This window comes from Palaemon carinicauda, chromosome 1 (genome assembly GCF_036898095.1).
Source record: "Palaemon carinicauda isolate YSFRI2023 chromosome 1, ASM3689809v2, whole genome shotgun sequence".
Lineage (NCBI taxonomy): Eukaryota > Metazoa > Arthropoda > Malacostraca > Decapoda > Palaemonidae > Palaemon > Palaemon carinicauda.
In genome coordinates, this window is record NC_090725.1 from 128303451 (window position 1) to 128315950 (window position 12500).

Sequence of the window (12500 nt, forward strand, 5' to 3'; positions counted from 1 at the left end):
AAGTGGATAGGTCAAGAAGGCGTATTCAAAATGGACCAAGCGCAGTAGGAAACCCCTTAGGCCTTGGATATTCCCGGTTTCATGGTAGCCTTGTAGTCATGTTCATTGCGGTTAGACATATGAATATGTACATGCATACGCAAAATATATACGTACTTGTAACTGCTTGCAACGATTGCGGTCATAAGGTAGTTAATTCGTAAGTGAATAAATTATATGTATTAACTTCTCAAATATAAGCAATAGTTATTGATAGTTATATTAAAACAGGGGTAAACTTGATGCACTTAACTCTATACACAAAGGCATATATATACTGCATATATATATATATATATATATATATATATATATATATATATGTGTGTGTGTGTGCGTGTGTATATATATATATATATATATATATATATATATATATATATATATATATATGTGTGTGTGTGTGTATATATACATACATATATATATGTATATATATATATATATATATATATATATATATATATATATATATATATATATATATACATATGAAATATATCTATATATGCATATATACATATATATGTATAGCCTATATCTATATATATATATATATATATATATATATATATATATATATATATATATATATATATATATATATCTTTCCTGCCACGCTCAAGGGTTAGAGAGAATAGTCATACCCTGCTGAGATGAAGCACCGCGGGAGGCAGGCTATACTCGGAAACCACATTCTACCACAAACTGCTGAACCAGTGGGTTATAGTTAGGAAATGGAGGGGTTGGGAATGGTTAAATCTGTGTGTGCGTATCTATCTAGATATTTAGACGTAATTTTTGACAGTTCGGGTACCCTATTGTATACATATGTATATAACATATCTGTATATCTATACATTTATATTTACTGTATGTATATGCATGTATAAGTATATATATACAGTACAATCTATATATATATATATATATATATATATATATATATATATACATATATATATATATATATATATATATGGAAATAAGTATGTATATATATACACATATATATATATATATATATATATATATATATATATACATATATATTTATATACATATATACTGTATATATATAATAGTGTGCTTTTACAAATATTTATAAGTTTGTTGTATTGTTTGAAGCATTTCTAGCAAGAAATAAACCTAACAGCCTCCACCTAAACAAAGGACCAGTCTGTTCATGCCAGCCAAAGTGACCCTGTTTACTTCGAGCATTGCGGAGGGGGGAGGGGAGAAGGGAAGGCTGCAGAGCCTTGAAGGATACCAGACATGAAGGGGCACAAGTGATCTGCTATTCTTCACTCGGATTTTCCTCTTTCGTAAGTTGAGCTAAGAAGAGGGAGATGAAGGAGAACAGCAGAACAAGAGCTTCTTAAATGGAATTTTTGTCTTGGATTTTGTAATGACAGGAAAATTAATCATGTACAGATATACACACACATACACACACACACACACATATATATATATATATATATATATATATATATATATATATATATATATATATATATATATATATATATATATAGTATATATATATATATATATATATATTTATACATATATATATATGTATATATATATATATATATATATGTGTGTGTGTGTGTGTGTGTGTGTGTGTGTGTATCATCTCCTACGCATATTGACGCAAAGGACCTCGGTTAGATTTCGCTAGTCGTCTCTATTTTGAGCTTTTGATTCAATACTTCTCCATTCATCATTTCCTACTTCACTTTCATAGTCCTCAGCCATGTAGGCCTGGATATTCCAACTCTTCTAGTGCCTTGTGAAACCCAGTTAAAAGTTTGGTGAACTGATCTCTCTCGGGGAGTGCGAAGAGCATGCCCAAACCATCTCCATCTACCCATCATCATAATCTCATCCACATATGGCACTCGAGCAATCTCTCTTTTAGTTTGTTTTCGAATCCTGTCTTGCCATTCAACTCCCAATATCCTTCTGAGGGTTTTTTTTCTAAAATCTACTAAATCTATTGGAGAGTGTTTCATTGTTATACAACGACTCATGACCATATAGTTTAATGATAATAATAATAATAATAACAATAATAATAATAATAATAATAATAATAATAATAATAATAATAATAATAATAAATAATAATAATATAATAATAATAATAATAATAATAATAATAATAATAATGATAAAATAAATAAATAAGTAACACCGATCTCAGTAAACTGATATATAGTCTGATTTTTATAAGTAATTTCAGGCGAATTGATTTCCAAATTCTACTTAAATTAGCCATTGTCTGATTTTTTTTTTAATCTTTCAATAAACTAGTTCTAAAGACCCTGTATTAGATATCACAGTTCCTAAATATTTAAATGATTCTATCTCATGAATCCTTTCTCCTTCCAATGATATTTCATATTCCTTTGCCTAACCTCGTGTGATATTTCATGCATTCTGGTAAGAAGCATTCCAAATCATGTGGTGTTCTGCTAATAAGTACAGCATCATCAGCATATTCTAGATCTGCTAATTTTCTATCATCAATCCATTCCAATCCTGCCCCACCATCTCCGACTGATTTGTGCATCACAAAATTCATGAGAAGGATAAACAACTTAGGTGACAACAAAATCCATGAAGAAGATAGGCAACATATATATATATATATATATATATATATATATATATATATATATATATATATATATATATATATATATTATGTGTGTAAGAGTGTGTGTGTGTGTGTGTGTGTGAGAGAGAGAGAGAGAGAGAGAGAGAGAGAGAGAGAGAGAGAGAGAGAGAGAATCATAAATAATAGTTTCTCTCTCTCTCTCTCTCTCTCTCTCTCTCTCTCTCTCTCCTCTCTCTCTCTCTCTCTCTCTCTCTCTCTCTCTCATGATATTATTAAATGTGAATACGCATATAGTTCTTTTCACTTTATGCCCAAACTGATACATAAATGCAACCGCAGTATGAGGTAAGAAGAGAGAATAAGAAGAGTAATTATGACTAAAAGCAAGAATTTATCGCATGAATTATGACGATACTATATATATATATATATATATATTATATATATATAATATATATATATATATATATATACATATATATATATGTATATATATATATATATATATATATATGTATATATATATACATATATATATATACATATATATATATATATATGTATATATATTTGTGCTCAAAAGAATCGACATGCAAAGTTGGAAATATACAAAGTACAAATCATGAAGCCCGGTTATTATTACAACTAGTAAGGAGAAGGTCTATTTTTTCCTTGATATCTCAAGTCTAGATTATTCAAAGGATAATTTAGCTCATGAGCAATTCACTTTTGAAAACATCAATTTAGAAAAATTTTGGAAGAACAAATTCCATCATTATGTAACTGTATACTTTGTCTCATCTTGGCATTTATTTCTAATATACAGAGAGCTTTGCGTGCTTTCTTGCATTCATTACCATCGATGTATTATTGCTGTTCAAGTGTAAGTCGAACCAATAATGGTGATATTTATAGTAAGGAATGAAGATTGTCTCTTATACTAACCTGCTGTTCAAGGAAATCCGTCGTAAGCTGTGATCCATTGACAAGCTCTGTCACTTTGTTTACCAACAGTACACAACTTTCACTCCCTCCTGTAGAAGTTCCTGAGGGGGAAGAAAGTCCTGCGTCACTTATCTCCTCCGCGATTTTAGACAGGTGCTTTTGGATATTATCCAGTTTCGCCTGACTTGTACTAAGAGAAGAAGCCAGCTCAATTAGATGGTTAGTTATGCTGTTTTCGATATCTGTCAGCTTCGATGTAATGTGATTCATTATAGCGGCCTCCACATCGCCTACCGAAGTTCCGGCAGGTAATGCCAACGCTCCACCGTCCCCACTAGCATTGGATCCAGGTCCTGCCCCAGCGCCTGCCAGGGCGTTGATTTTCACATTGATGTGTTCGATCAACTTATTCTCTAAGGCGTCCAATTTCACTAGGATTCTTCCTGAAGCTTTTTCTATTGCGGCATCGTTTTCCTTCCTAATGGTGTCTCTATAGAAGTTCTCTATCCATGCCGTGACGCCGTCTTTTACCAGATTTACCTGTCTGTTGGGGTCTGGGTTGGAACCAGCACCCGCTGAAATTACTAAGCCAGTATTATTTACTTCCATCATTAGATTATGGAATTTGCTATCTATGTTTCCTTCGGCTTCTCGAAGGAAAGCCTCCATTTGGTTCTTGAAACCTGTGAGGACATCCTCTGAAAGTGAATTCATTCGTTTCCAAACAGGTTCGAGGGGGTCCTCCATGGGCGTGGCATCATAATCATCACAAATGACTGAAGTGAGATGGATCAGAAAAACCAAACTACCGAGAGGGAACATTTCACCTTCGACAAACTTGCTGTATCTTTGAAAGAGGGCCTGTGGGGATGCACTCTTACCACGGAACTAGTGGGCGGTTCGGTGACCCCAGACTGACTGACTGTAACTCTGTGAGTAAACTGTTCGAACTCGTGAGGAGTGCCCACTGTCTGTACACTGACAGTTCCACTGCTGCAGACACCTAATATCACCAGACACACCAGGTGCCTACGAACGGCCCAGGATGTTGAATAAATAGAAAATATTTCATAAAGTTTTCGTTATCATTTTGCCTTCAACCCAATACCTTAATTTTTCTATGAAATTAAAAGAAAATCGTCTTTTAGAATGTTTACAGGAACAAAGAATGATGTAACATAACAAAGATTAGACAGATTTTTCGGTAAAAAAAAAATGTTTACTGGAATTTCAGTGATCAATAAAATTTACCTTGAATTTTAAAGGAATGGTTAACTTTGTACGTGTACACACACATACACACACACACACAAACACACACACAAACACGCACACACACCCACACACACACATAAATATATATATATATATATATATATATATATATATATATATATATATACATGTATATATAGATAGATAGATAGATAAGTAGTCGGGTTTGTGTACGCAACCGGTCAAACATGACAGCTAAATATTTAGATAGATTTGCACACACGCATAGGTACAGCTCAAACCACACACACACACACACACACACACGTACACACAAACACACACACACGTACACACAAAAACACACACACACACACACACATATATATATATATATATATATACATATATATATATATATAGAGAGAGAGAGAGAGAGAGAGAGAGAGAGAGAGATTTAGATAGGCGTACTAGTTTCCGCGACCCATCAAAGAATTGACAGTTAAATATTTAGATAGATATGCACACACATATACAGCTCTCTCTCTCTCTCTCTCTCTCTCTCTCTCTCTCTCTCTCTCTCTCTCTCTCTCTCTCTCTCTCTCTCTCTCTCTCTCTCTCTTATATATATATATATATATATATATATATATATATATATATATATATATATATATATATATCCACTGCAGCCCTAAGGCCAACATACATTAGGGCAAGGAGCTGTATAACCTTGGAGAGGTGCAGTGGCTTAACACTACCGGATGAAGGGAGAAAAAAAGTTTGACTGTTAAACATAGGGTTTTCATGAAATAGTTTGATTGTTAAACTAGGGGTTTTCGAAATAAAAGTTTCATTGTTAAACTTAGGGTTTTCAAAAAAAAAAAAAAAAAAAAAAGAGGGTTAACTGTTACACTTGGGGTTTTCGAAAAAAAAAAAGGTTTAACTGTTAAACTTGGGATTCTCAAGAAAGAAGTTTGACTGCTAAACTTGAGGTTTTCAAGAAGAAAAGTTTGACTGTTAAACTTATGGTTTTCATGAAAATACTTTTACTTAAACTTTTGGTTTTTGAGAATAAATTTGACTGTTAAACTTGGAGTTTTCAAGAAAAAATTTTGAATGCTAAACTTGGAGTGTTCAAGGAAAATAGTTTGACTATAATACTTTGGGCTTTCAAGAAAGAAAAAATGTTTGACTGTTAAACTTGGTGTTTTCAAGAAAAACAAAAGGTTGAACGTCATACTCGGAGTTTTAATAAAAAATGTGACTGCTAAACTGGAGATTTTCAAGAAAAAATTGCGACTGCAAACCTTGTGGTTTTAAAAATATTTACTGTTAAACTTTGTATTTTCAAGAAAAAGGGTTTTTGACTGTTAAAATTGGGGTTTTGAAGAAAAATATTTGACTCAAACTTGGGGGTTTCAAGAAAAAAAGTTTGACTCTTAAACTTGGGATTTTTAAGAAAAAAAAACGTTTGACTGTTAAAATTGGGGTTTTTAAGAAAAAAAGTTGACTGTTAAACTTGGGATTTTCAAAATAAATTTTTGACTTTTAAACTTGGGGTTTTCAAGAAAAGATTTACTGTTGAACTTGGTGCTTTTGAAAGAAAAAGTTTGACTCGTAAACCTGGAGTTTTAAAGAAGAAAGCTGGACTATTAGACTTGGGGTTTTCAAAAAAAAAAAAAAAAAAAAAAAAAAAAAACTTGACTGTTAAGCTTAGGGATTGCGAGAATAAATGGTTGACTGTTAAACTTTGGGGTTTCAAGGAAAAACGTTTGACTGCTAAAATTGGGGTTTTTAAGAAAAAGGTGTAACTGTTAAACTTAGGGTTTTCAAGAAAAAAAATTCACTTTTAAACGTAAGGTTTTCAAAATAAAAAAGTTTTAGATTGTTAAACTTAAAGGGCTTTCAAGAAAAAGAAATTGACTCTTGAACTTGTGGATTTAAAAAAAAATTGACTGATAAACTTGATATTTTCCAGGAATGAAGGTTGACTGTTAAAGTTGGGTTTTTCAATGAAAAAAGTTTGATTGATGAACTTGGGGTTTTTTAAAAAAAAAGTTTGACTTAAACTTGGGGTTTTCAAAAAAAAAAAGATGACTGTTGAAATTGGGGTTTTCAAGAAAAAATTCTGACTGTTCAACTTTGGGTTTACCCCAAAAAAAGTTTAACTGCTAAACTTGGGGTTTTTAAGAAAAAAATTGCGGTTTAACTTGGGGTTTTTGAGAAAAATATTTGACGGTTAAACTTAATGTTTTCAAGAAAAAAAGTTTGAATGACGAACTTATAGTTTTCAAGGAAAATGGTTTGACTATAGTACTTTGTGTTTTCATGAAAAGTTTGACTGTTGTACTTGGTGTTTTCAAGAAAAAAGTTTGAACGTCAAGCTCAGAGTTTTCAAAAAAATGTGTCTGCTGAGCTGGGTATTTTCAAGAAAATGTTGTGACTACAAACCTTGGGTTTTTTTTTTTAAATTGACTGTTAAACTAGGTGTTTTCAAGAAAAAGGTTTTTGACTGTGAAACTTGTGGTTTTGAAGAAAAAAAAATTGACTCTTAAACTTGGGGGTTTCAAGAAAAATATTTTTACTGTTAACTTGGGATTTTCAAGAAAAAACGTTTGACTTTTAAACTCTGAGTTTTCAAAAAAAAAGTTTGACTATTAAATTTCGGGTTTTCAAGAAAAAAGGTTGTTGAACTTGGGGTTAAATAAAAAAATTGACTGATAAACTTGTGGTTTTCAAGATAAGGTTGACTGTTAAACTTGGTGTTTTCAAAAGAAAAAGTTTGACTCGTACACTTGGAATCTTAAAAAAAAAAAAAAAAAAGCTTGACTATTTAACCTAGGGATTCGAGAAAAAATGGTTGACGGTTAAATTCTCGGTTTTAAGGAAAAACGTTTGACTGTTGAACTTGGCATTTTTGATAAAAAAGGTGTAACTCTTAAACTTGGGGTTTTCAAGAAAAAAGTTTCACTTTTAACTTGGGGTTTTCAAGAAAAAAGTTTTAGAATGTTATAATTGGGGCTTTCAAGAAAAAAAAGGACTCTTAAACTTGGGGATTTCAAAAAAATATTTGAATGTTAAACTTAGGATTTTCAAGGAAAAAAGTTTGACAGTTAAACTTGGGGTTTTCAAGAAAAAATTAACTAGTAAACTTCGGGTTTTTAAGAAAACATTATGACTGTTAAACTTTGGCTTTCCAAAAAAAAAAAAAGTTTGACTTTTAAACTTAGGGTTTTTAAGAGAAAAGCTTGACTGTTGAATTTGGTGTTTTCGAGAGAAAATGTTTGACTGTCAAACTTAGGGTTTTCAAGAGAAAAAGCTTCACTGTTAAACTTGGGATTTTCAAGAAAATAGTGTGACTGTGAAACTTTGGGTTTCAAGAAAAAAATTGACTTAAACTTGGGGTTTTCAAGAAAAAATGTGACTGTTATACTTGGGTTTTTCACTGGAAAGTTTGGCTGGTAAACTTAGTGTTTTCAAGAAAAAAAAGTTTGATTCTTAAACTTTGGGGTTTCACGATAAATATTTGACTGTTAAACTTGGAGTTTTCAAGAAAAATATTTGACTCAAACTTTAGGTTTTCAACAAAAAAAATTTACTGTTAAACTTGGGATTTTCAAGAAAAAAATGTTTGCCTGTTTGACTTAAGGTTTTCAAGAAAAAAAGTTTGACAGTAAGACTTTGGGTTTTCAAGAAATGAGTATAATTGTTAAACTTTGAGTTTTAAAAAAATAAATTGACTAAAATTTGTGGATTTCATTAAAAAAATTGACTTTTAAACTTTGGGTTTTCAAGAAAAAAGTTTGACTCCTTAACTTGGGGCTTTCACAAAAAAAAAAAAAAGAAAAAAAAAAGATTCTCAAATTTGGGGTTTTCGTTAAAAAAATTTCATTGTTAAACTTACGATTTTCAAGGAAAAGTTTTGACTGTTAAACTTGGAGTTTTCAAGAAAAGAGTGTGACTTAAACTTGGGGTTATCAAAAAATAAGTTTGATTCTTTAACTTAGTTTTAGACTGTTAAACTTTGGTTTTTTAATAAAAAAAAAAAAAAAGTTTGACTGTTAAACTGGAGGTTTTCAGGAAAGAAGTTCGACTGTTAAACTTGCGGTTTTCAAGAAAACGTTTGACTGTTAACTTGGGGTTTTCAAGAAAAAGTTTGATTATTAAACTTGGGTTTTTCAGAGAAATGACTGTTAGGCTTAGGGTTTTCAAGAAAAAAGTTTGACTGTTAAACTTGGTTTTTAAAGAAAAAACTTGACTCTTAAACTTGTGGTTTTCACGAAAAAAAAAATTTACTCTTAAACTTGGGGGTTTCGAGAAAAAAAAGTCTGTTAAACTTAAGGTTTTCAAGAAAAAAAGTTTCATTGTTAAACTTGGGGTTTTCAAGAAAATTGTGACTGGTAAACTTGGGGTTTTAAATAAAAAAATTTTACTCTGAAACTCAGGGTTTTCAATAAAAACATTTTTTGACTGTGAAACTTAGGGTTTTCAAGAAAAAAAAGCTTGACTGTCAAACTTGAGGTTTTTGAGAAAAAAATTTGACTGTTAAACTTAGGGTTTTCAAGAAAAAAGTTTGACTGTTAAACTCAGGGATTTATGAAGAAAATAGTTTGACTGGTGAACTTGGAGTTTACAAGAAAAAAAGTTTGATTGTCAAACTTGGGGTTTTCAAGAAAAAAATATGACTGTAAAACTTGGGGTTTTCAAGAAAAATAGTTTGTCTTAAACTTGGGGTTTTCAAGAAAAAAGTTTTAGAATGTTAAACTCACGGTTTTAAGGAAAAAAAACCTTAATTGTTGAACTTCAGGTTTGCTAAAAAAAAAAGTTTGACTTAAACTTCGAGTTTTCAAGAAAAATCGTTTGACTGTTAAACTTGGGGTTTCCAACAAAAAAGTTTGACTGTTGAACTTGGGGTTACAAGAAAAAACTTGACTGTTAAACTTGGGGTTTCGAGAAGAAAAATTTGACTGTTAAACTCAGGGTTTGAACAAACAATAATTTGACTGTTAGCTCAGGGTATTCAAGAAAAGAGTATGACTGTTAAACTTGGGGTTTTTAAAAGAAAATTTACTCTTAAACTTAGGGTTTTCAAGAAAATATTTTGACTGTGAAACTTGGGGTTTTCAAGAAAAAAAGTTTGACTGTTAAACTTGGGGGTTTCAAGATAAAAAGCTTGATTCTTACACTTGGGGTATTCGACGAAAAAGTTTGAATGTGAAACTTAGGATTTTCAAGAAAAAAGTTTGACTGATGAACTTAGGTTTTCAAGAAAAAAGTGTGACTGTTAAACTTAGGGTTTTCGAGAAAAGAGTTTGACTCCTAAACTTGGAGTTTTCAAGAAAAAAAGTTTTTTTATTGTTAAACTTGGAGTTTTTAAGAAAGATGTTTTACTGTTAAACTTGGGTTGAAAAGAAAAAAAAAGCTTGACTTTTAAGCTTAGGGTTCTCTAAAAAAAAAAAAAAAGTTAGACTGTTAAAATTGGGGATTTTAAGAAAAAAATTTGACTCTTAAACTTGTGGTTTTCAGGAAAAAGGTTTGACTGTTAAACTTGAGTTTTCAAGTAAAAAAATTGCCTGTTTAACTTAAGGTTTTTAAGAAAAAAATTGATTGGTAACCTTGGGGTTTTCAAGAAAACCGTGTGACTGTTAAACTTGGGGGTTTAATGAAAAGAAAAGGTTTGACTGTTAAACTTGAGGTTTTTACGAAAAATTGTGACAGTTAAGCATGGGGTTTTAAAAAAAAAAAAAGAACAGTTTGACTCTTAAACTTGGGGATTTTGATAAAAAAAAAAGTTTGATTGTGAAACTTGGGGTTTTCAAGAAAAAGAAATTATTATTAAACTTGAGGTTTTTGAGAAAAAATTGACGGTTAAACCAAGGGTTTTAAGAAAGAAAAGTTTGACGGTTAAATTTATGGTTTTTTAAAACAAAATACTTTGTTGAATTGCAGAACTGTGGCTGCCTCGTAGCCAGATGCAGTCGTAATGGACGAGGAGACCGTTAGGAGCACTGCTTCCAATGACCAGGTATGTCAATGACTGCTAGTCAGGGTTAGAACTGGTGATTGGCCCATCAGATGTCACAATAAATAACCTGCCTTTAATCCTACTTCAGCGTTCGGAATCGTCTAGCAATAAGTCAGGAAAGATTAATTTACTTAGTGGATCAAGGATGCATATGTTTGGTCATCCCTGAAGGTTTATTTCGTCAGATAACAGCAGGACTACACACAGGACACCAGAGACTTGATTTTATGCTTAGAAGGGCTAGAAAGTCTGTATACTAGCCGGGTATGGAAGGAGATCTTCATCATCATTGAGCCCAATACACCTCATGTGACAAAAATGCCCCCTCATTAGCCCCTTAAGCAATGGAACCACACTCCAGCAGAATACCCCTTCTAGCATGTCGTCAACGATATCTTCAAGGTGGAAGGCAAGGTTTACATGACATATGCAGACAGACTAATAGGGTGATTGGAGATAGCACATTTCCCTAATGGTGCCATATCTAGTACCATAACACTCATATCATAAACTTAGACCATAAATCTATTGTAAATGTCCCACAACTTAATCTAAATGAGCATGAGGTCAGCCACGTGGTGGGTGACTTAAGGCATAAGATACAACACAATATGTAAGACATTGTAACCTTGTGCTGCCAATGGGCACCAGTGAGAACTGGTAACTGTTGTGTTGGGGAAGTCAGTCGGCTCTGTGACATCATCTAATAAACATCGATGTGGATCCTCTCTTCTTTATAACCCAACATGGTGCAGTGAGTTTTCGAGCCAAGTTATGCCTCTGATATAAAGACTAGCCCATGGTACATCAGAACGTGCCTCTCCTGCTATGACAAGGGCCCTAGCACAGGCCATGTTGCAGGCACAGATGTTAATTGCAAACCAGCAATGTGCTATTCATACCCTTCAGGATGGATTTCCCAGTTCTGGATAATGTGCCGGCAGAAGCCCTGCTTCCACCACCCCAGAAAAGTGTGATGTCATGTCCTCGGCAGCCTTAAGATCATGGAAACGCTTGACGAAGTACTATATTCAGCTCTACATATTTTTTGCCACAGGACGTTGTTCTGCACATTAGGCTCAACTGTGTTACAGCGGTGCAATGCGCAATGGATGCTCGGTACTCGGATGCTAAATGAAACAACCTTACTCCAGACATAACTTTGAATGGCATCAGGAACGTTTTACTACAATCTTCTAACCTAGCAGTGCAGTAGTTGGACTTTTTTACTCTCGCCCAGGGGCACAAAGTCAGTGAATGATTATTTTTCAAGGCATACCTGCTCGGATCATCAAATCTCACCATTATAACAGACCACCGCCCACTTATCAAGCTTTGGGGCGATAGGGGCCTTATGGACGTTATCAACCTGAGGTTGTTTAATCTGAAGAAGATGCTTCAATTCAAGTTTCACGTAAAATATCTGTCCAGAAAGAGGAACTCTGCTGCTGATTTTCTCTCAAGATACCCAAATATGAGATCATCCCATGAGACTTCTGGTGTAGATTTAGAGAATGACATTCAAGTGGCGATAGCTTGCACAACCGTGGCTGCATCAGAACAGGAAGCAGTCATAATGGATGAAGGGACCATCAGGAGCACTGTTTCCCTTGACCCGGTGTATCAATGACTGCTAGTCAGGGT

General features: G+C 32.7%; 1 protein-coding gene across 1 annotated transcript in view; it reads right to left on the reverse strand.

Moving 5' to 3' along the window:
- The window catches only part of LOC137651542 (angiopoietin-related protein 7-like), an 11678-nt gene extending 7104 nt beyond the window's left edge, over positions 1–4574 (reverse strand). Inside the window, exon 1 of the mRNA XM_068384772.1 lies at positions 3614–4574. Coding sequence (XP_068240873.1) covers positions 3614–4435 — 822 coding nt within the window. The 5' untranslated portion in view covers positions 4436–4574. The remainder of the gene's footprint in view (positions 1–3613) is intronic.
- Positions 4575–12500: the final 7926 nt, after the last annotated feature.